This window comes from Micrasema longulum, unplaced genomic scaffold (genome assembly GCF_059751315.1).
Source record: "Micrasema longulum isolate JH-2025_06_02 unplaced genomic scaffold, ASM5975131v1 h1tg000955l, whole genome shotgun sequence".
NCBI classification, from domain to species: Eukaryota; Metazoa; Arthropoda; class Insecta; order Trichoptera; family Brachycentridae; genus Micrasema; species Micrasema longulum.
In genome coordinates this window covers 759,875-784,005 of record NW_028278146.1, presented here as the reverse complement: position 1 = coordinate 784,005, position 24,131 = coordinate 759,875, and the positions used below count along the sequence as shown (strand labels likewise).

Below are 24,131 nucleotides of genomic sequence, written 5' to 3'. Positions count from 1 at the left end.
TAATTCTTTAGTTTTTCACGCTGTTTAGTGATCAGACGAGTTATGAAATTGTGCGGAATATTCCTGGTGTTGGCGCTTGCCGGTTTGGCATCAGCGGCCAGCATAGGCCAGAAACCTGACAACCATCCTGCAATCTTTACTTCGGAACTAGATGATGGATTCGTCGCCACCCTTCCCAAGTCTGCCCTCGCCTCGGCGGAAGACGAAAAGGACAACTCGCTCGATTCTCGAATAACTGAACAAAAAGTTCAAAACTTCGTCAAGCATAGTCCAGCCCAAGAGGAAACCCATATTCCGGTGACTATTGTTCAAGAACCAGAAAAAGTTGTTATTAAGAAAGTCGAAACCGTCAAACCAGCAGAAGGAAAAAATCCTAAGCCGGTCGATATAAAAATAGAAGACGTTAAAGATAATGTTAAAGAAGAAATCAAACAGGAAATTAAGAATGGAGAAAAGGAAGAAGAAAAAAAAGGAGAGAAGAAACAAGATCAAGAAGTAGAGAAAAAAGAGGAGAAGAAAGAAGAAAAGAAACAAGACAAAGAAGTAGAGAAAAATGATGAAAAGAAAGAAGAATTGAAGAACGAGAAAAAAGAAAAGGTAGAGGAAAAGAAAGATGAAAAGAAAGAAGAAGAGCTGAAGGTAGATGAAAATGATAAAAAGAAAAATGAAAATAAGGATGAAAACAATATTCCCATTTCAAACTCCGGTGTTAAACCTATCAACAGTGTTCCCAATGAAGAAGATATTGAGGAAGAGGCTGAATGCGAAGAAGAACAAAAACTCAAAAAGCAAAATTTGAACGACAAACTGAATGAAAAAAAAGACACCGCTGAACCAGTAAGCGATGTAAAAATTGAAGTAAGTGAAGAATTAAGACAGTCTGATGTTTCTGCTTCGTCTACTTCTCCTCCCAACATTTTTCAACAAGGATTATTAGGGATTCAGCAGGGATTTCAAAACATTGGCTCATCAATTGTTGCCATAGTGACTCCAAACAACAATAGCTCAGACTCACCTCCGAATATACTGACAAATCTTCAACAAACCCTGCAGAATATTATCCGTCCTCCAGGAGATAACTCCGCAAATCCAGCCCCTCCAGGAATCTTGGAAGGAATCCAGAACTTTACTCAGGGAGTTCAGCAAGGAATCTCAAGTATGTCGGTTTCGTTTCAAAACTTTATATCCAATACCTTCGGGGGTCAGAACAACAACAACAACCGTAACATAACCATCTTAGAGCAAGGAATGCAGACATTACAGCAAGGAGTGCAGACTAGCCTGCAGAACCTGAATCAAACAATACTATCCATCACAAATCCTTCACCCGACAGGCCAAACATCATCCAGTCGGGAATCCAGAATCTTCAAGAAGGTGTTATGAATCTAACTTCTGGAATACAAAGCATCTTCCGGCCTCCGGCCAACGCCGATGGCACGCAACGCCCGGGTCTCCTGCAGCAGACGGTGCAGAACCTCTCTCAAGGTCTGCAGACTGGAGTCGAAAACCTGAATAACACCTTACAGAATATCATCAACCGGCCGAGTTCAGATGCCAGCAAACCTAGTTCTGTCCAACAGCCGAGCGATCAGTCTACCGCAGCGGCCGTCGCGTCCACGAGGGAAACGTTGGAGCAGGCTTTCTTGAACGAGCTGAAAGCCATCAACGAAACTCTACAGGAAGGAGTGAAGACCCTGACTCTCAACATCCGGGATATGACTTCCGAACCTCTAGAACATAAAGAAGAAGCTCCAGTCGGCGAGGTGGTTGTTGTTGCCGCGTAAGTGGGTCAAGGAAACGATAAAATCACGCGTTTGAATATTTTTCGCTCAATTTATTTACCGCTCTCGATCGCTAAACGATAACGGAAGAAAATTCTCCAAAGTTAATTATTGTTTTGGCCGTGCGAACAAAAACTAGTGTAATACAATTTCATACCGGTTTATCTAGTATCTATAAAAACATAACGATTTGTTCTTAAAAAATATACGATAACGGTATATTACTTCATTGATTTTGTATAACGTGTGATGATACATTTAAACTCCTTCTGTTTATATTAATTGTGCCATTGCAGATGATTTGACATATTTCGCAAAAAGAACGCTTATTTCTTCAAGACTCAATGAATTAAATATGAAGAGATATATTATTAGATATTAGAAATTATAATATTTATTTTTATTTAAGAATGAATTAGCATAAGAAAAAAAATAAAGATATAAAAACATTTTGTTTGTGTTTTTTACTTGTATTCATTTAATGCAATTTCCTTATTGTCTTTCGTTTATTATGTTTTTTTAATACTGATATTATCTTTTTTAATATTACTTGGCATTAATAGGCATTAATTTGTACCTAATTTTTGTAACCTAGTTTTTACGAAGGCATAACAAAATTGATACATCGCAAAATGCTGAATTGACATTTTACCCGTTTTCCACATTCCTTTATAAAAATCTCTATTTCTTATAAATGATTACTTACAGTTTATTCAATAAAGACTGCGTATTTTTTTTAGGTATAAAAACATCTGAAAATTAACATTAAAAACATTAAACCATAAAGTACAATTTTAAAATCTTGTTACATTTTGCCCAACAATTATATAGTGGCGCGGCATGCTTTTCTCAAACCTTTACAAACGAAATTAAAACAATTTAAAATGCTAAAATACGCCTTAGATTTTGGTTAAACTTTCTTAACCCTTAATTACTATGTATGGGTCAAAATGGCCCATACATAACTAATTTTTACAAACCATGCCGTCAAACTATGACATTTATTTTTGGTATTCCCGGTTTATGGTGGTACGTCAAACGGGGTGGACAATTTGCGACTGTTTGTTTTATAGTTTCCCTAATAATAAAGTTTATGGCCATACTTGACCCATACATTAAATCCATGAACAAAAGTCAATGGGTTATTTTGTCCCATATACGTTGAAATAGAAAATAGAAACTGATCAAAGTGAACAAATTCATCAGTGGCTTTCTAAATAAAGTAGTGATGGTAGTGATAGTAAATCTGCCAGTGATTTTTTGTAAAACCAATTCAAAAACATTTATAAAATGTGCCGATAAGAGTGAATTTTCACACGAATATAATGCCTAAATAGATGATTGTCAATTTTTATAATTGAAAATTATAATTAAAAATTATACATTATTATTACACTATACTTCTTAGCAACATTCCACATAACATTCCTTAGCCAACAAATTACTTGTGATATAGACATTTTTATTACGACATCTATTCATTTTAAAACGTTCTTAAATGCACTGTTTAAAACTAATTATTAATGGCGTAATAAAACTTTATTTTTCGTGCAATTTTTTCTCTGTTTTTTATGTGTATTATTATTGTCCTATCTCTTTCTGAAATTAATGTATTAAATATTTTTGTTTACCATATAATATAAATATATCTTATAGATACTTAAGTACTGTAAACTAATTTTTATCATTTGTTTTTATCATTAATTTGTTAATACCATTTTTTCATACGTGTATATGTATATAATATGTATATATATATTTTTTTTTTAAATTCTTTACAGGTTATTTACAATTTGCTTTTTAATTCAATCACTTTTCTTGTATCCATATTTTTTCTTTTTTACTATGTAAATTTTCACTTTTTATTTTGCATATCAGTATGCTTTTTATTGTTTCTACATGTATCCAAAAAAGCGTTGTTTATTTTCTAAATCACTACTTAGTATGTTTTGTACTTACCTGTATACTTTTTGTAAATTTTTGTAAAAAGGGAATGTTAAAAATAGAAAAAGGAAACAAAAAATACTCAATAAAATACATGAGACTACGCCGGCCAGGAAATCAGTATGGAGAAGGTTGTCGGTTTTTTTATTAAAATTCTTAGAGCGATAGAATCAAAATAACTTACATTGTTCAAATATTGTAAAAATCAATCTATTAAGCATAATGTAATTCGATTCTTAAAAAAACTTTTTATTAGATACATATTTATTAGACCTGCGTATTAACTTTCGTAATGAATCGCTTGAATTGTAATTTCGTACCTGCCATGTAAAAGCTCTCTGGGCGTATATAATAATAATAAAAAAAAGTCAAACAAAATTTTAATAAGAACATATTTGACAGGCGACAGGCTCCGTAGCGCAGTTGGTTAGACGGCCAACTGTGAATCTGGCGTCACGAGTTCGATTTCCGCCAGTTGCATGAAAAAAATCCAAGGAAGGTTTTTTCTCAATTGGTCTAAGTCTTGTTGTGTATTTTTCATTACCTCCTTCCATATCCCCTCTATCCCACCTGCTAACAAGCCTCAAATAAAGGCTTAGCGGGTTATTCATTTTTTTTTATTTTTTATAAATAACCAAAAAATTTGTACATATTTAGCGTTTGTTAAAATTATATATTTATGAGCGTAATTGAATGAAATTTGAAAATGTTAAATTTATTTCAATCTCAGTTAAGAATTAAATTTATTATTAAAATTTTATCATTTTATGTTATTCTGGTACCTACATATATTTTTTCTGTCTATTGTTTGTGTAAATATTGTTATTCTTTTTTGGATGTGTTGTTTTAATGTTTATTATAAATTGTAAATCCATGTTCTCTGCCAGAAAAAAACTTTTGATGAAAAAAAAAAGGGTTACGCTTTCTATATTCTTTTGTTCGAACCTTTTTTATACTTTTCATACAAAGGCTGTGAAATATATTCGACTTTAATTAAGTGTTTCGTCAACAGATGCTCCCCAAGTTTAACCGCGAAGCCTTCTTAAAAATTGAATAACTTTTTAACGCAGGTACCAGGATAAGTACTCTAGGTAAGCAATATACAACATGTAAAAATATAGATATTCGGTGCATTTTTTATAATGCAGTGTCCAACATATCAATAGTTGCTATAGTGGGATTCATAACAATACAGGGTGTTCTTTAAACCCTGTCATATCCGAAACCACTATGATCAGTACAGGCAAGAAGTCATATTAGCATATTTAAAAAAAATATTAAGAACAAAGAGATTTTTAAAAAATAAAAAAAATATTTAAAAAAAAACAAATGGTTGCTTACTTCTGCAGGGCAGAAGCGAAGGGGACGCGGCCGTGTGGTTGACAGTGTATCAGACTCCCTATTCCCCCTCCTCGTTTCTCCCCTAAGCAACCATTTTTTTTTCTTTATGTTTTTTAAGGATTTTAGTCATTCTAAAAATTTATTTGAAAGTGCCATTATGTCTCTTTGCTTATACTGATCGTCGTAGTTTCAGACGTGACAGGGTTCAAAGAACACCCTGTATAAAAGGAAAATGAGAATATTCGATGGGAAAATAGGAAAAACATAGAGAGAAGTAAAAAAGAAATATAATAAATATAAAAAGTCCAAGAAATGGTAACCTAAGATTACAGGTTTTGTGACGTCGTTGTATTGTTTTTTTTACTAAGCTTATACATTAAGAAATACAATAAAAAATGTATGGAACCCTGGACGAGTGTTTTTAGTTCGATGGCTGCTTAGATAAAAATCCTGAAAAAAGAAATCTATTGAAAATAAGTCCGCCCGCCCTATGGCGTACACCGTACTTAAATATTATTATTTTAATTCAAAATTTAGCATTTAAAATACAAGATTTAATACAAAAAATTGTGTTGGTATCACAAGACATAATATATTACCCGGGGATTATGAAATATTGTAGTGTAAAACGTGCACATATTTTTTAGTTGAAGTTTAAACAAATAAATCATATTTAAATAACATATCGTCTGTAACAGTTTCCATCTCGGCACCAGAGCCTCGTATTTTTCGTGCGCTTTTGACGTACGCACCAGAGATTAAACATGTCCGCACATTGGCCTGTATCGAAAAACACTGTACGACGCACGAGCGTGAGGGCAGTGCAGCGATTTCGTTACCAATACGCGCACCAGCGTACTGGTGAACGTATTGGTCAACGTGTAAAGCTGTCTTTACTGATTACAATGGGCTATTATCACGGTTTTTTTTATTAGCTAATAAATTAATTCAAAAAATCACAAGACAATCGGTACTACTCTTATTAAAATCCGTTAAGAAATAAGGGAGATATAAAGGATTAAAGTCTAGTCATTTGAATATAAATAAAAGACAAGTTTGACGTCATCGTATGCGAATATAGTTTTTACGTAAAAATTTATGATTCGAGTAGAGTAAGTGGAATGGGGTGACTTTGTTCAGTTTCGAACTTCAAACCTTCGTAAAAGAAAAATTAAATTTCTTATTTTTTAAATGAGAAAATATTATGTTGTGTGAGCGAGAAAATAATAAAAACTTTGTGATCAAAGTCAACCCTTCAGAATGGGGTCGCTTTGATACATCATGATTTTATGCGTTTGTTTTGAACATTTCATTTTATTTTTTACTTTATTTAGATAAAAAATATAAGTATACAACGTATACAACATTACTACTAAATACAATTTTATATTAATTTAATACATATATTTACATTAACGTTTCGCTTTACGTAAAAATAAAAACGATTCTTGAGTATAAAATGGGAAGTGATGTTTTACAATAATTTGTTTATTTTATTTTTAATCGGTAAATATTTTTAGTATAACATATAAATTATAAAAAAAAAACGGTGTTTTAAGTCAGTGCTACACAAAAAAGAATTATAAATATAACTTTTCACTTCTTTTTTAATTATATTATCCATCCTTCGATAGTAAATTACTTGCAAAAAAGAACACTCAGGTATCAGCAAATTATGATTAGGCGTGTATTTAATAAGCGTTTAAGTCGAATCTCATGAAATAATTAAAAATAATATACTTTAATTCCACATAAAACAAAAATTATTTTTCTAATTATTGTAAACCAAAAAATGGAATTTTTATATAAACTCAAAAATAATAATTGAAATATAAATCAAGAAAAATATTATGGTGATTTAAAAAATGTATTTATGAAATATTTTAAATAATTTATAAAGCTAACATAATATACCTTGCTTTTTGATGGAATAAAATTATCAGTTAATGAATGTATTATTGTGTATAGGAATTTGTTCATTGACTGACATTATTATCGAAACAGAATGAGAGGTTATTGTGTTCTTTTTATTTGGTGAAAACTTATCTTTCACAGCTTTGAAAACATTTATTTTACCGAATGAATTAGAATCCATTACTTTATTCCAGGAAAGCAATTATTGTATCTGTTTATCTATTTCTTACAAAGACGTGAAACATACTTAGGAAACTAATATTGGCCATATTCAACAATGTTCGACAAAATTTCACAAGAAGTGCAATTGATGTGTATGAGGTTTTTTTACAAGCATTTCGTAACAATTATCTGATTTACTAGATGAATAACTTCACCGTTATCATTCGAGAACGAAGCTTCACATTTATTTGCTCACCTTTAAAAGAAAATCTTTAAGACTCGTTCATTTGAGTCATAATATTTTTTATTTATATTCTGAAATCCCGTATGTTAAGGGAAAATACCCAGTCCTCACATTTTGGTAAATAAAATTTTCCTTCTGTTCTGGAAAACTGGCTTAAATGATTTGAAAGATGTTTAACTTTATATTATTCATTGTATAGTGTTTCAAATAATATTTTGTAATGGTTGGAAGCAGCCCGAATTTTCTTAGTAACAGCTTTTCTTAGTATTTGAGCAAAATATTTTTTTGTAGGCCCTGTTTCAAAACTTTTATTAATAAGTTCGAATCATGTCGCTCTCAAAAAAAAGATGTATATAAAATTATCAATTTCAGCTCATTTTAGAAAACTTCTTATTATTCGTTAATTAAAAAATAAAACAATCATAATAATGGACACTCAGTGATATAAGTACCAGTAATGTCAAGACAATGCAAATTATGAAATTACTTGTATCATTAAAAAAAGTATATTACTAAATTTAAAAAAAAAATAAAAATATCTTGACGATTCCACTTCAAACTTCTTGAAATCTTACTTCAAATAAAGTTATTTAACAATTTCATTTAAATCGTATTCCGTGTTACCATTAAAAAAACAGTTAAAATTGATCGAAATTTATTAATGATCAGTAGTTATAGAGATAAATATAAACAATATATCCGCTGATCAAAGTCGCCTTACGATTTAAATGTCGCCCCATTTTACGGTCGCCATTTATTTCAAGGTTGGCTAGAGAAGGGGAAAAAATCATAGAGAGCAATACGCGTCGTTTCAATTTCTATTCGGATTACCAACATTTAAAACAAATGCACGATTCGTGGTGTACTGTTGGGTGGGGTTGGATGATCGAATTTATTACCAACCCAATAGAAACGCTTTTCAGAGATGTTGAAAATAGTAAACGAAATTTATGAATGAAATTATTGATTATTAGAGCTTTTATAAACACTAAAGGAGTCTTTGAGAAATCCTTTATATGTACAATGTGTTAAATCCGATATTCCTCCCGGTGATAATACTTACCCTATTCGAGTAATGAAATTTTATTGAAAAAAACGCTTTAATAAGCGTGAGCTTCAAATGGTTTGATAATGAACTCATGCATTGAAAATCTTTTTATTTTCTCTAGAGAAGGGCGTCTTAAAATATTTTCAGTTTTTTCATTAGATTACATTTATTTCACATGTCCTTATTTACAACTCACTAGTGCCAGTTTCGCCATAAATTATGATGAAGAAAGTTCATCCCACTTCATATTTACCTCTAAAAATACAAACCGTTTTTAGAAAACGACTTTTTTACTCTATGGAAAAATCCGTAGGGTACCTATATAATATTTAAATTTATTTCAACAGAGAGAGAAAACATTTTTAAGAAGGGAATATGGAAGTTTACGCATTTACAGGGCTTATGACCTGTCATTGGCTGGTTTAAGTCCTGTAAGCCCTGTAAATGCCTACCCTTAAGTCTTTTAAGCCCCGTAAATGCCTAGACTTCCATATTCCCTTCTTAAAAATGTTTTCCCTCTCTGTTGAAATGAATTTAAATATGAACAACTCCCTAGGGAGGAAATCCTGCCAGTCTGCAAGCATTTGGACATAATCAAACATTGTTGACTTATATAATAAACTCTTGGCCCATTGTACACATATCGTCCAAATCCACATGGCAGGCACGGTAAAATTAGAGTGAATTGATATTTATTAGGTACCTTTTTGTATTATTTTGTATTTATGAAAATAATAACAGGGCAGTATAGTGGAGAGAAGATTTTGCGTTTTTAAACATATAGACTAAGGAAGTTCATCCCTTTGGGAAATTGGATACAAAAAATGTTTTCTTACGCGTGGTAAAAAATAGAGCATTAAATTGTACTGCAAGGTATCTTAAAAATATTTTAATAAAAAATTAACTACTTTGAACGACATTCCTAGTTCATATGAATCAACCAAGGATAAGAGAGTTGTGAAAGATTTCCGGTTTACGGTTAGTCAACGGACAAATCAGCAGAACTGATCAAGAAGAAGCGGACAAAAACTTGAGACGTCGCACGCGCAGTAACTTCAGAAATACAAAACTTTAAAAAATCATAACGCTTATAACACGATACATACATTTTTTTTTAATTGTCGTAGTTTAATAGTCTATTAACAAACGTTTTTGAAAAAAACCATTAAACTTCCTCGTTGGCGAATAGTGTGCAAGTAAGCGAATAGTTTTTTCGCCCAAAAAGTAGTAATAAACCGTATTGTAAGGATGATAAAACCAAAAATTACAGTTAATTACCAAGTGGGCAAAATTATCTCCACTTGTTGACAATTGTGTACAAGAGCTACCTGACGCATTATTTATTCATCATCATTATTCCCTTTCCGCACCTGATGGTGCATAGGGCACTGGATTGGTACACCAATCACAGCATATCTCGATCAATTTTGCTACGTGAAGGTATGGTGATCAGTCTTACGCCTCAGTTACCAGTCCAGGGACTATGAAATATTCTGGTGTGAGAACACACTTTTAAATAAATATTTCATATCAACCATGTCGGGAATCGAACCCGAGACCTCTAGCATGGTAGGCAAACGCGCTGACCATTGCACCATAAGGCCTTTATTATTTATTACTTTCAGTAAAAAACCGTGTGTTACGATCGAGTAGAAAATGATAAACAAGTTTGGTTTATTTGACGTGTGTTCTTAAAAGTTTAAAACACGTAGTTTAGTTTTCTTGTTTAGTATTTTATTTTTTTCATTTTTAATGTATTTCAATGAAAAAATACCGTTGGTGTCGCTTTATAAATTTTTAAGAAAATTGTAACATTATTGATTGTTGATACTACATTATTTGTTTTTTCGCCATCTCTGGAAATTCATACACACTTTATCAACATTAAACTGACTAATTTGCTATCGTTAGGAAATCTAAGTTGCCAACCTTCTTGATAAGTAATATTGACGCCAGAAAAGAAAAAAATACCAAGCGTCATATTGCAACTTTACAGAATTAGGTTTTTTTCCTTATCATTTACCTTTCCCTTACTGTCCCAAAATCATACACATACAAAAAATGAGATAATAATATTCGCAGGCAATTGCTTCAATTATTGATGGTTGAAATCAAAAGTAATACCTAATGTATGTTTAATGTAATTGCTAAAAATATGAAAAAACGATTTGCTCATGCTCAGCAAAGAACTGACCCCGATGAAAATCGAAAAAGCTACTCAGAGATAATGTAGAATTATAATAAGTTCAAATCTGCCACTTAGAACAACGCGACGCCGCGCCGATGCGACGCGACGGTGCCGTTTTGAAATGTCGACGTTTACGAAACCATGATGATCAGTATGAGCAAGAAGACATATTGGCACATTAAAATATTTTTTGAAACGAATAAAATTTTTAAAAAGCAAATGGTTGCTTACTTCTGTAGGGAAGAAACGAGGGAGCGAGGGGGGAGTCTGATACACCGACAACTGAACTCCTTTCACTCATCCCCTGCAGAAGTAAGCAACCATTTGTTTTTTTAAATATTTACTTCAAAAAATATATTTTGTTCTAAATATTTTTTCAAATATGCCAATATGTCTACTTATCCATACTGATCATCGTGGTTTCAGTTGTGACAAGGTTTAATGAACACCCTGTATAATAAGTATAATAATAACAATCTTAATATTTTTGGTTTGCAGCATTTTGAGTTGGCGCTAATTTCGATCAAAACAAAAATCCGCGGGAATTAAAAACTTTCCATAAAAGTTTTAACGCCTCGTCGTATAATCATTACCAGTAGTTAAATATTAGTTATATGTTTTCAATTAACATATATTTTAGTAAAAATATTAATTTTTTTAGTAATTATGTGGTTCCCACGTAATTTGAAATAAAATTTTAAAATATGGGAAAAAACTCGAAACTTTATTTGACTCTTTTGTAAATTTTTTGCATGTCGTTTGGTAACTTTTTTTTTTTCAACGTCGATATGAATTATATTTGTCATCGTCTTATATTGTTTATTTTTTGTCTAAATACCTACATTTGAATGAACTTTATTGTCCCTTGTAAGTTCACTTCATACTCATGTTATAAAATCATTCAATATTCATTCTTTTCATAGTGAATGATGAATTATGATCGAAAGTGATTCTAAAGATTTCGAGAATGATTTTTTATAAAAGCCGGTAAAACAAGTTAAAATAGTTTATCTATGGCGTCATCGAATTATTCTGAGGTGTGGTAACACTACTTTAGTGGAAGCTGTCATGTCTGTCAAATTTATCATAGAAAAATGTTGTCGAGACAGAGTTGTGTCTTTGGATTGAGTCGGTTCTTGACGATTTTATTAAAAATAACAAGTTGTCATTTGCGTCGCTGAAGTGGCAACCGTTGACTCTCGTATTCGAGTTTCCTTTAATTCTCGGAAAACAAGATACCTTCGCCGATGGGCTCCGATCGCGGACGTAAACTCAACCTTAGTATATCGCGTAGAACAGTTGTGTGTTATTTCATCAAACATGTGCGAAGAGGCTACGAACAATTTCAAATTGATCGGAATTTGGATGTCCGAAAAAAAATTTCAAAAGCTAAAGTGGTTAGAGTTTGTCAGTATCTGTCGTATTCGCGGGTATGAGCCAGTCAAGGTAAGTTTTATTTTTTTAATTATGTATTCCAATATCGACACTTTATAATATGTGTACTTTAATAAGAACTGTTTGTTTTTATTTACTGTATAACAAATTAAATTAACTTTATTGGAATGAATACAATCATGTTTAATTTTTATCATTAATTAAACAAGAAGTACTTATGTTATATATGTACGCAGTTGGTGAGTTACTACTTAATACCTATTATTATTAATAAGTATGTAATTGTATTGTGTTCCATATATATTATGTTTAGAAAATATTCCGCTCATTCATGTTAAGTTGCATAATTGTGTATTTACAAATTATTTTTTTTATTGTCATCACTTGTTTTCGGCCGATATTATCATGTTTTAGTAACACAAAAGAAAATGACAAAATCTTATTTGATTATGTCAACGTTCCAACCATCAGAAAACCGTGCCAGTACAAAATAATAACCTATCATTTCCTAGATAATAGTTATAAGCGGACGGTATCACAACAAATGATGACTTGACAAGTTTCAGCTCCGAGGCTGAGGATGCTTCGACAGTAATATTATTACGGGGACAGAATGATGGCAAGTGTGATCCCAAAACTGATTAACCTTTCCCTTACTGTCCTAAAAACACCCGCGCGTTACGGTGCTGTGTAGTCACTACACATTCAAAAATAAGAGATTTAAAAAGGGAAAAATGGAGTATTTATAGGGAATGGCTTTTTAATTTCAAATATAACTGCTGAAAACATGAAAAAATCATTGGGTATCGCTAACGACTCGGGCGAAACGCGCACCTGCTCCAACTTCCCGAGAGCTACTAAGTAGCTAGTACTGGCCTACGTGACTGGACATGTAGTGGACGTGTAACGCCAGGTGTTATTGGAATGCTGCGAGTATACTTTTGATGATATTTGTAATTTATCCCCGATTTCCGATAAAATGCTTTTTTTGTGCCTAATAAGTACTTATTATTTAATAACAAATTATTTCGGTCGATACGTAAATGTGTAATAAAGGAATACTGAAAATCTAAACCAAATATTTATTATATTTATAAAGATATTATAGTTATTAGACGCAGTGTGTACTAGTTACACATCACCGGGGAGGGAGGGAGGGAGGGTTAATTCGATACCAAAAAACATAAGCAAAGGAAAAATTTAAAATAAATATTTCTTAAAACATCGTTAGTGTTCTAGTGTATGTTATCAACAAAGAGTTTCATAGTTTATCGTAAAATAATATTACTAACCTAACCTACTGTAAATGTGTACTTATGTATATCAGGTGACAATATCGAGCTTGTTGTTCACGAGTCGATATACTAGCACGAAGATTCTATCAATGTTCCGTGGAAGTGAAGAACGGGCAGTTTCAGGTGCTATATACGCAGCGATACGCCGGGGAGCTGTGGTGTAAATACAACCAGCTAAAGTGTGCTACGACGATGGTTAGGATTTTCGTTGCTGCTAGGCTTCTTCACTGGGCAGACTGCTACGACACCGGATAGTGGGCTTCGGAGAAAGGGTGGGGAAAAGCCCAAATATTACAATCAGCCAATTGGTGGAACACTGTTGTGGCAGCATTGGAGCAGGATGATTAAGTGATTTACTTTTTGATTTAAATGATCTATTTTACTTACCTGTTTAGTTTTATTTTTAAAAAAAAGATTTTTATAAATAATAAATCGACTTTTTTTAGTTTTTGTACCTATTTAATTTTTATATGAATTATGTTATTCTTTTATTTTTCCCAATTACTTTTTACTGAGCATAATATAACTCGTTGGTAGGGGCGCGCGGTGGGATTTTTGATTAGGGAATATAGATAATTGGTACATGATAATATGCACTGACCTTAAGAAATTAAAGACAAACTAAATACTATGCACATACGATTAGAAATAATAACAATAATTTTACATATCTAGTAACGAAATGCTATGTACATATGATTATAAATAATAGCAATAATTATACATATTTACGTAAAAAGTAGCAAGTATACGCCGATCAGTATGCGCAAGACAGTGCTGACGAATGGATGTGCTGGGGGGTTACGTTGCTTTTAAACATCGTTTAATAAGGCGATAGTGAAACTCCGCAATTAATCGCTATTATTAATAAAATTATCATTACATTATTTGTTTATAGTAACCTAAATGTTAGGTTTTATGAATGATAATCGATTTATTAAACATGCTATTTTATGAACATTATTTGGTTAAATTTAGGGGAATCAATGGTTCCATGCGCTCTATAAACGGACTGCGTACGCTGGTTGAATATTGCACTACCCGCCCAATCGAGCTGGAATAAAATATATATATATATATATATATTGTAAATAAAATGAGCATATTCTATAAAATATAACCCGCAGACATGCCTCGGCTTTGCGAAAACATAAATTATGCTAGTTCTAAGATACTTTTATGGAAAATAAATATTTAAAATGCATATGTAAAATACGTTGTACATTGCTCAAAAATTTTGCTGAATTTAGTCATCAAATACCTAGTATATTTTACTCTAAATCAACGTTGTCACTGAGCATTTGTAACTATTGCCCAACTACAAATTCTGTTATTTAGTATTGTATGAAATGTATTCAATTATCCAAGTTCATGTGAAAAATAGATAATATACTATGATTTCTGATAATAAAATTTGCAATATGAAATGTACAAGTTAGTAATATTAAATGATATCATAAAAGACAGATACTTTATTATTATCAAGTAAAAAATCGGATTTACAATTAATTTTATAGTTCAGGTAATCCCCCTATGACACTGTAGATAGGTGCCTAAAAATGCTGTGTTATATGAGTCTCAGAGCCAGTACAAAGGGTTAGGTTCCAAAAAATTCAAAACAGTTATTGAAATTTTATTTAAAAATTATCATATTTATGTATCAAACAGTAAAAAATAACTTTTTCAAGTTGCTATGTTGCTATGCTAGTTGCTTGATTGAATAATTTTCAACCTCATTGCTGCTCGATACACTAAACGCAAAAGTTTTTTTCCGTCTAATGATAATATCTTATTCGTTGAATCTTTATTATTTGCGTTTTCTACCCTCTTTAAAAAGTCTGTAATCTTGGTTTGTTTGCGGTTCCTGGAAAGGTTGATCTTGATTTTCTGATAACTAACAATTTTTCAGCTCCCTTTTGAAATCTCTTGGCCTTTTATTTCACAATCTTTATCGCTGTTCCTGAAATCGATTTGAATGTCTGAAGCCATTTCCTGCAAATTTTCTTCGCTTCACCAATTTCATCTTCCATCAATAAATCTCGAATGTCCTGAATGTTCATATTGTTAAAACCGTTGCCTTCGATCAGTTTCACAAGTTCTAATGTGCCAACAATTTAATTTTTTGATGTGGTTTTTTGATCATTTTCTGCTTCAACTGACGATTTCCAAATACACCATACACACAACCGTGTTGTGAGAAGCCGTGTTATGAGGAGCCGTGTTGTAAAATACTGTGTTATAGCAGGGTTAACTGAACTTTAGCAATTTTGGTAAAAAAAAAGAAATTGTTTTTATATACTTGATAAGCTGCCTTTACTTTTAAAAGTTACAAATCACTAATTGAACGTGGATGATGTACAAATAAATGTACCAGCTTATCATTAATTTCATATTAAGTAAGATTAACTGTGTTTTACAATTCAGTGCTTATTAAAATATCACATGTTTGGTCTGACTCAGTTAACGACTCATTGTATCCTCACTGAATATACTCATATTGTATAACCACTGTTTGTAGTACAATGTCAGTTAGTAGCAGGTGGCATTTTGTTTCGACTGACTCGTGAGTAATAATAATATGATGTAATCTTCAATATTATTCACACACATTTAATATTATAAATTATTCAAAAATTTCAAGCCGAATAAATACTACACTAATTTATTGAGTATTTTACTATTCTCTACTTGAAGCCTTTTATAATAATTAAAAATATTTTGCTATTCTTTTGTCGATTATATGCTTCATATTTATTTGGTAATGAATGGCAGATCTTCAACGACTAAAGATATTAACAATGTTTTGAGTATGTTCAATGTTTCTAGATAAAGCTGGATTTCACTCCCAGGAGTTGTTAAGATTTGAATTTATCGCAACGGAGAGGGAAAACATCATTTATATAGCATGAGTATTACAAGGTCATCTTCATGCAATAATTATAATCGTTAATTGTTTTTATTTTTACAATGGTGTAAATACCACTTTCAAAACCCTAAGATGTGACATCCATTTTAGCATGAAACATTCTGTTATCGTGTAGGTGATCACTGTTTTACCACAAGCTGATTACTAAGAATAAACACACATGCTTAGTATTGCTCATACATTGAAGTTTATTACCTACTTAGAATATTTTAATAGCGAGGCACTACACATTGTTACTGCAATATACCAAGATAGCATTATCAAAACACCTTCTTAATCAAATTATCCTTATTTATTTCAACAGAATTGTGAGTATATCTAAATCTTTGCAAAAAATTTCTAGATCCTTCACAGACATAATTAAGATTGAATGAATTTCAACAGAGATGGTGAAGCTCTTCGATGTGAGATTCAGCCAATGACAAATCTTTGGGGTATCTTTGATGAAAAATCTGTCAATTAATTAATTTTTAAATATTTATAATATTAATGAAAACAATATTTGTCTGATTTATATAGTGCCATTTTTGTGAAAAATCACCTCAAGGGCGCTTTACAAGTCTCTACTTAAACTTGCATTCTAACTAAGTTACCACTCCATATTATATTTTTCGTTCCTCATTCTTGAGGTCACGGGTTCCATTCCTGGCAGGGTGGACCTGGAATATTGATTTTAAAATGTTTTTTGAACTGAAATATTTCATTGGTACTAAACCACCTGAGGTGTAAGACTGATCACCCTACCTTCGCCACATTTGGTTTACCAATGCAGTGCTCTATGCGAAAAGATGAATTAAGCTGAATATACCTACTTATATATTTTTATAAATTGAAAAAATTTATATTGTCCTAAGTACTCTCATTTGTAAGAAACGAGAGTTGTAAACTTTTTATTTTCCGACAAAGAATTTGGTATCTTATTGTATGTAATATTTTTATTGTAATAAACTAAAAATGCAACTTGGTCGTGTTATGTGATAGCAAGTCAAGTTTTTATGTGTTTAATGCAGTTCCTCCATGCTTTATGCAATAGCCGTGCATGCGTGACGATTTCTTTTACTAAATAAATTATGCGCAACAGTTGCATGAAATATCTGTCTTGTAAGCAATGGTGTAAATTAATCATTTCGATATCCGTGATTCATTTGAAATTATTTTGTAAACATTTATCACTGGGGTAGCTGATCGATTATCAGGACTAATAAGAATTGCAATGTAGATTTTAATATATTATAACAACTACAAACTTACACGGCTTACTATGTTAAAAATATATGCTCATACTGATTCCTATATTATATGTGTATAATTTTTAAGAGAATGTCTTTGTTTTTAATGTAATAATAATACCTAATTACACCTGCATAAGATATTTTTTTTTTGAATTTATTATTTCAGTGCTTCTTAACTCAATTAAATTCCTTTTTTTTTAAATTAAAAATAAATACCTATTTATTATTGCAAAATCACAGGCGATGTCCGTACAAAAAGAGAGCTTGACAGTCACTTCCACCGGGCAAAACTTGCCTTTAATAAGAAATCAAAGATTTTCAAATCCAATAACATGGCTCTTAAGCACCGTGAGCAATACAGTCGAACTCGGTTATTACGAGGAAGACGGGACCGACTGAATTTGCTCGTTTATAAGCACTACTCGTTATACCAGAGGAAGGTTTTTTAAATCCAATCGCCATTGCATATTGTCACTATTAAAAATTATAATACATGCTTACAAACATACCACTTTCTAAATTTCAATTCCAGATAAATAAACATTAATATTTTTTTACAATGTTGACCTTATGGTGTAAGACAATATTTATGTTTATACATTATGCTTATTTTATTTCAGCTGGACCTTGACAGACCCCTGGAGGATCAAGGCAACATCCGAGTCTTCGTTCACAAACTGACCGACATCATAACGGCTGCTGACCAGGGCGATGTCAAAGTACTTTATACACCTTTTGTATTTATTGATTAATTTTTTAACCACTTCCCCATTTTAAATAATGTTTCAACTCCCTGCCCCGGGTTCAATTGGGACAAATCCTATTCAGTAATTCACGTATCAATTCAGATACTTTAAAATAAATTTACATAAATATTATGTTGTATTTCTGATTTTATTTAAAAAAATAATATTTTAATAAATGTTATTAAATATTTGTATATAACCACTTACCGACTTTTCTATGTCTACCGGTTTCGAGATGTACCCGTCTCTTCGTCAGGACACCAATGAAACCAACATGCAAACCGACGTGCAAAACCCACTATACACCTTCACCATAGTTGTTGCACAAAAATATAAAACCAACACGACATGTATTTTAATAAGCACATAATTTAATCTGTGCATGTTTGTCCTAATCAGTGCATGTGCTTATTAAAATGAATGTCGTTAGTTTGACAGTTCACGTTTATCCCCGCTTTAGCCATCAAAATCGTGTATCATCTAGGAAATGACAGCTATAGTCATAAAAATTGTGTCACGTCTATAGCCATCAGTCCAAAAGACATTGGTAGTGAAGGCGGCTTTTGTCTACATTACATGATACCGAAGTAATTGCATGGTAGTAGATATTGTCTCTATAAAAAACAGAGAGCAACAAACGCATCCCAGTATGTTAGTCAAATAAGATTTATTTAAAACCATCAATTGGAAGTGAAATATTCCAAAAAATAAGAAAGGTATGATATGTGTCAATACGAGTGGATTCTATGGTAAAAAACTGTCCGCTGGGTGTATCCTAGAAGTGTCTGCAAATGTGTTAATCTCAAGAACCAAGCTAAATTCTACAATGTTTGAGTATGAGTCTGTTTCAAAACTTTTTATTAGCGAAATAGTGACATGTTTAGTCTCATGGTGACATTGTCAAACTTTCATAAAAGGAAATGTGTAACTATTTTTACATAGTTTTAGAACTTTCCACTTCAAACGTATTCATCAAGTTTGCTTTTATTTTGGATTTTATTATTATTATCATGTAAAATTATTGCATGGCAGATATAATATACTGGCTCGGGTAGCAGAACAAAGTGGCAAATTTGGATTGGAAATAAACAGAACTAAAACGAAGTTCATAATTCTTGACAGAGCCAACTCCAAGACTTTGAAAGAGGGCAAGATTTTGTTTATTTGGGCTCATCCATCTCTGTGGGCGGTGCTTACACAACAGAAATGAAAAGACGAATTAAAATTGCCAACACCATGACTCGACTGACCAACACCATGACTCGACTGACCAAAGGGTATCTCAAATAAAACAAGAATGTACATAATGCTTACGCTTCTGTTTCCAATATTCTCATATGGCGCAGAAACATGGACAGTTAAAGCATCTAAGCGAGAGAATAGAGGCCTTCGAGATTCGGTGTTGGCGTCGAATGTTGAGGATTCCATTGACAGTCAGAAGAACGAACATCTTCATACTTGGAGGAACTTAACGTGGTAATTTGCCTACTGCTATATGCTGCTATAGCCAGAGGTGGCCCAAAAAATCCGGAGAAAATAATAATCACGGACAGTGTGCCAGGATGAAGAAGCAAATGCCGAGCTTTTGCTCGATGGATCGACTAGGTGAAAACAATCTCACGGTCAACCCTACATTGAGTTGTGGAGAGGGCGCAGAGCCATGAAGGGTGGAGACGCATTGTCAATGGAATGTCTGAGGAAGGTACCAACGATCGCGTCCCTCAGAACTGAAGCAGGACAGAGAAGAAGAACTATTAAACAAAAAAAAAAATCAACTCATTCAAACTAACATTTCTATGGAGAAATTAAGAAACACCTGCCTAAGAAATGTGAAAAAAATCTATGCATTTTGATCTTAAGTTGCGTTTGAAAGTATTATAGTAATAATGCTATTGATAATAATGCTTTTACATGCAACGAACTTGCGTCAATAAATTTCATTACAAATATTTTTAAAGTAATGTTAATATTTTTTGGTGTTTGACAGTGTCAGGAGCTCATAGGAAACGTAGAGCAGTACATCTCCAACCATCCCAATATGACAGTCTTGGATAATCTGGATAGTGTGAGGCTTTTGTTAGATAGGTACGAAATTGTTTATTGTTATTATTTTTTATTTTAAGTGAGCAGCTTAAAGCTCGTACGCTTAAATCTATTTTAACCAAGTTTTTGGCGTATTTTAAAATTTTCAAAACAAATCTAGCCCATTTTTGAAGTTATTAAGTCCAGTTCTTCAACCTATTGCTCAGGAAATGCTGTGGGTTTAGATTGGATTGGGTTTTCTCTACTCGATTTCCCTTTTTAGGATTTCTACCTGAAAGTAGCCACCGAGTCGAAAGCACTTGCCCAGGATTCAGGTTCTATTCCACACACAGAACTGTTTTTTTCTTAGTTCGCCCGGATACAGAGATATTCTATAGGAGATATTCTCAAATTCAGATGTTTTTGAGTTACGACTCTATAAAGTAGAATAAAAAGTTAATTGACTTCATTACAATAAATTTTTCCATCAACCTCAACTTGAGCATGTCTCACTCCCGTATTCGACGAACTCTTTCTAACCTCGCTTTTCTTATGATGTGTCCGCCAGGTACAGATATTATTCGCTGATCAGCGGACATGCGCAGCTGCGCAAGCACGGGATCGTGATGCCCCCGTTTTGCGTGCTGCGAGATGGGGCGCGGGACCTCGAGGCTCGCGGAGTGACCTTTCCCCTGGTCTGCAAGCCGCTGGTGGCGCACGGCTCCAAGTCGGCGCACAGCATGTGCGTCGTCTTCAACGCCGCCGGCCTGACGAGGCTCCGGCCGCCCTGTGTCGTGCAGAGCTTCGTCAACCACAACGCGCTTCTGTACAAGATATTCTTGGTCGGAAACAGGTAGGAGAAACCATTAATACACTCTTTATTTGGGAAACCAACTGTTTTACATGACATTGTCAGATGTTGCTGATTGCAAAAAAGACCACTAAACAGGAGAGGTCAAAGAAAACACATTATTTTCAACAATATTATGAATATGTCCAAAAGTTCATAGACATGGCTGGATTTCACTCCTTATAGAGTTGTTAAGATTGAAATACACATTGTGTAGCATTCACCATTCTATCTAAGTTTAAACATCCATACTGCCTCAACTCGACTCTGTTTGTGAAACAAAAGAGCTGAAACCTTTATCGATGTGGGTGGGCTTCATCTGGTTGAATTATTTCACCCACTGGGCAACAGCCCTGCAAATGTCCAGACTTCCGTATTCCCTCCTTAAAAATGTTTTCCCTCTCTGTTGCAATAAATTTCCAGGCATTCTTATTATTTAAAAAAAGGTTATATCGTACTATTTATTATTGAGGTAAGTATGTTTAGAATTGATTATGAAATTCCCCATTTAGCGGATTTCGTAGATGTCATATCATCGTGACCATTGGAAAATTTGCCACTGCCACTGTGCGTGCATCCATAGTTTTGGTTTTTAAATGCTGCCCGATATCATTAAACTACTGAACACTTTTTTCTTTTCTCAGCAAAGCACCCAAATTTGAGAGATACATGCCTTAATTTACCAATGTTTTTGTTGCAAGGTTGCAAAATTTTGCAAATTAACGAAAGATTTGACAACATTTAACGAGCGGATCACATGTAAACAACTTATAGAACAGGGCTGAACAATAAAATAATAATAAGTAATTTATTTCACATAATTTAATTTAATTCACATAATTTTAATTTTGCAAATTATTTAGTTTGTAAGAATATATACTTCGTGTCTTAAATATTTTTTTTGTATTTCCTTAAATGTTTGTCTATCACATTATTGGTCATAGGACAGTTCAAGGAAAGAAGATGCTGAATATTAAGTGGAAAAGATAGACCCAGTAAGCAAATGTCAGTAACATTAGGTAACAATCTGCAATTAAATAGAACGTGATCTGCGGTTTCCTCCTCACATTCACATAAAGTAGAGGTCACTACTTGAATTCTTTTGAGGTGTGATGCCAACACCGTATGGCCAATTCTCAATCTACATATAAGGGACACACAATTGCTGTCTGTATTAAACCAATACCATAAACCAACCAAGATTTGCAAATTAAAATAATTAATTTATTTATTTTATTAGTTAAACCAACAGTATGTAAAAAATATATTGGATTTTTTTTTTGTATTATTACATATGTTAAATAAAACAAATTTAGAAAGTCAGAAATTAAACCTTGATAAATTTATAGTTATATTGCTTGCATTTATATATGAACCGGGTTGTGGTACCGTGACATTCGAACGAATCAAAGGTTTGACATTTGAACCCCACTCTACTACAACTTAATTCCCATTTTCTAATTTTGAATTATTTACAACTCGTTGAAAATGCCCCCCAAAATTGAAATATTTGGGTAATTCATAAAAACGCTCATATCCCTTTTTTTAATATTTTTTTTTTCCAGGTACTATAGATTATTTTGAATAGTTAATGCGTTGTCTGTATAAAACAGATGAATTTGTCTCGTCGGTCTAGATGCCACACGAAATTAAAGTCTTTCAAGTAGATCAGGGGCAATTTTATTGTTTATTAGTTTGTATAAAAATAATTGGTCCAACATTATTCTTCGACTGTGAAGAGAGTTCATTCTATGGTACTGCATGCTTTCAGCAAAGTTAGAGAATTTAAGGTTTAACCGATAGTTGACCTGTATAAAGAATTTTTGTTGGAACCTTTCTAACCTATTAATTAACATTATAGTAATATGAACAAATAGGGGTACAGTATTTTCTAGCTGGGGATGAATAAATTTTTTATAAAGTTTTTCATATGTCTGCATGTTTAAATGGTTTCAATATACGCATGATAAGTCTGACCGTTTTATGTCTTTTTTTAGTACTGATTCAATACGAAAGTTAAACATTGGTTTAGTATCAATAACAACACCTTAGTTGCAAATTTTACTATCTGTTATTAAAATGAGGGTGTTATTGAAAGAGAGAAATTTATAAATGTGACTCACTGATTTCTTTATTTACAGGTATTGTGTAGCGGAAAGGCCAAGTTTGAAGAATTTCTACGCCTGCAGTGAGAGAGAACCAATCTACTTCCACAGTGGAGACGTTTGCAAAGCTGATAGTCAATCTACTTTATCCATCTTAGATCCACAGGATGCTGAGGAGCATCGCCCTTACTCTCTGGACCTTGCTAGAGTTGAGGTCATTCTTCGCGCCCTGAGAAAAGAACTTCGTCTGATGCTGTTCGGAGTAGATATCGTCGTAGACAACACTACAGACCAGTACACCATTATTGACATTAATGTTTATCCCGGGTACGAATCGTTCCCCAACTTTTTAGACCATTTAGTCGACACCATTGTTGAAATTACAAACGCCAAAAATAACAGCATTCTCACAAATGGAACGAACTTAGAAAACAGTTACGAAAGCCACCCTAAGGCCTGGGATGATACTTTTAATGGAGATACTTTAATTAATGTCGGTAATGCAAATATTGATTCATTTAGTAAAAATATTCTCAAAGAAACAAATGATATTTCACACTTACGAGATGGATAATTAAGACTGAAAATGGCAAAATGAATTTGCCATCATTTATTTAATTACTTATTTATTTTATCAACCCCCAAAGGGCTCTTACAATATGTAGTTAAAAAGGATATAAAGTATTATAGCAATTGACATAAAAAAGAATCATAACCATTTCACTGAATATGTTAATAAAAATAGAAAAAGGAAATAAAGTAAAGTTGAATAGAAATTAAAAAGAGCTGAATTGAGGGGAATGGTAAAATGGTGGATAGAGAAACTATTGATGCGATCTATTCTTGTGTATTTTGTAGGAAATTAATTTAAAGTTTGGAGTTAGAGGAAAAAAACTACACATCCGAGAAACGATAGATAGAGGATTCACTGACATTA

At 32.5% G+C, this 24,131-nt stretch overlaps 2 protein-coding genes across 2 annotated transcripts; both read left to right on the top strand.

The window, feature by feature from the left end:
* The first annotated feature begins 12 nt into the window (after nucleotides 1-12).
* ImpE2 (Ecdysone-inducible gene E2) lies at nucleotides 13-2,102 on the top strand. Its single transcript, XM_088232172.1, has one exon. The coding sequence runs from the start codon at nucleotides 43-45 to the stop codon at nucleotides 1,783-1,785; it is 1,743 nt and encodes a 580-aa protein (XP_088088298.1). The 5' UTR covers nucleotides 13-42; the 3' UTR covers nucleotides 1,786-2,102.
* A 9,576-nt stretch (nucleotides 2,103-11,678) lies between these two features.
* LOC148277913 (inositol-tetrakisphosphate 1-kinase-like) lies at nucleotides 11,679-23,866 on the top strand. The gene is made up of 5 exons (XM_088232171.1): nucleotides 11,679-12,069; nucleotides 18,092-18,190; nucleotides 20,205-20,302; nucleotides 20,808-21,092; nucleotides 23,231-23,866. The coding sequence occupies exons 1-5, from the start codon at nucleotides 11,944-11,946 to the stop codon at nucleotides 23,766-23,768; spliced, it is 1,146 nt and encodes a 381-aa protein (XP_088088297.1). The 5' UTR covers nucleotides 11,679-11,943; the 3' UTR covers nucleotides 23,769-23,866.
* The last annotated feature ends 265 nt before the right edge of the window (nucleotides 23,867-24,131 follow it).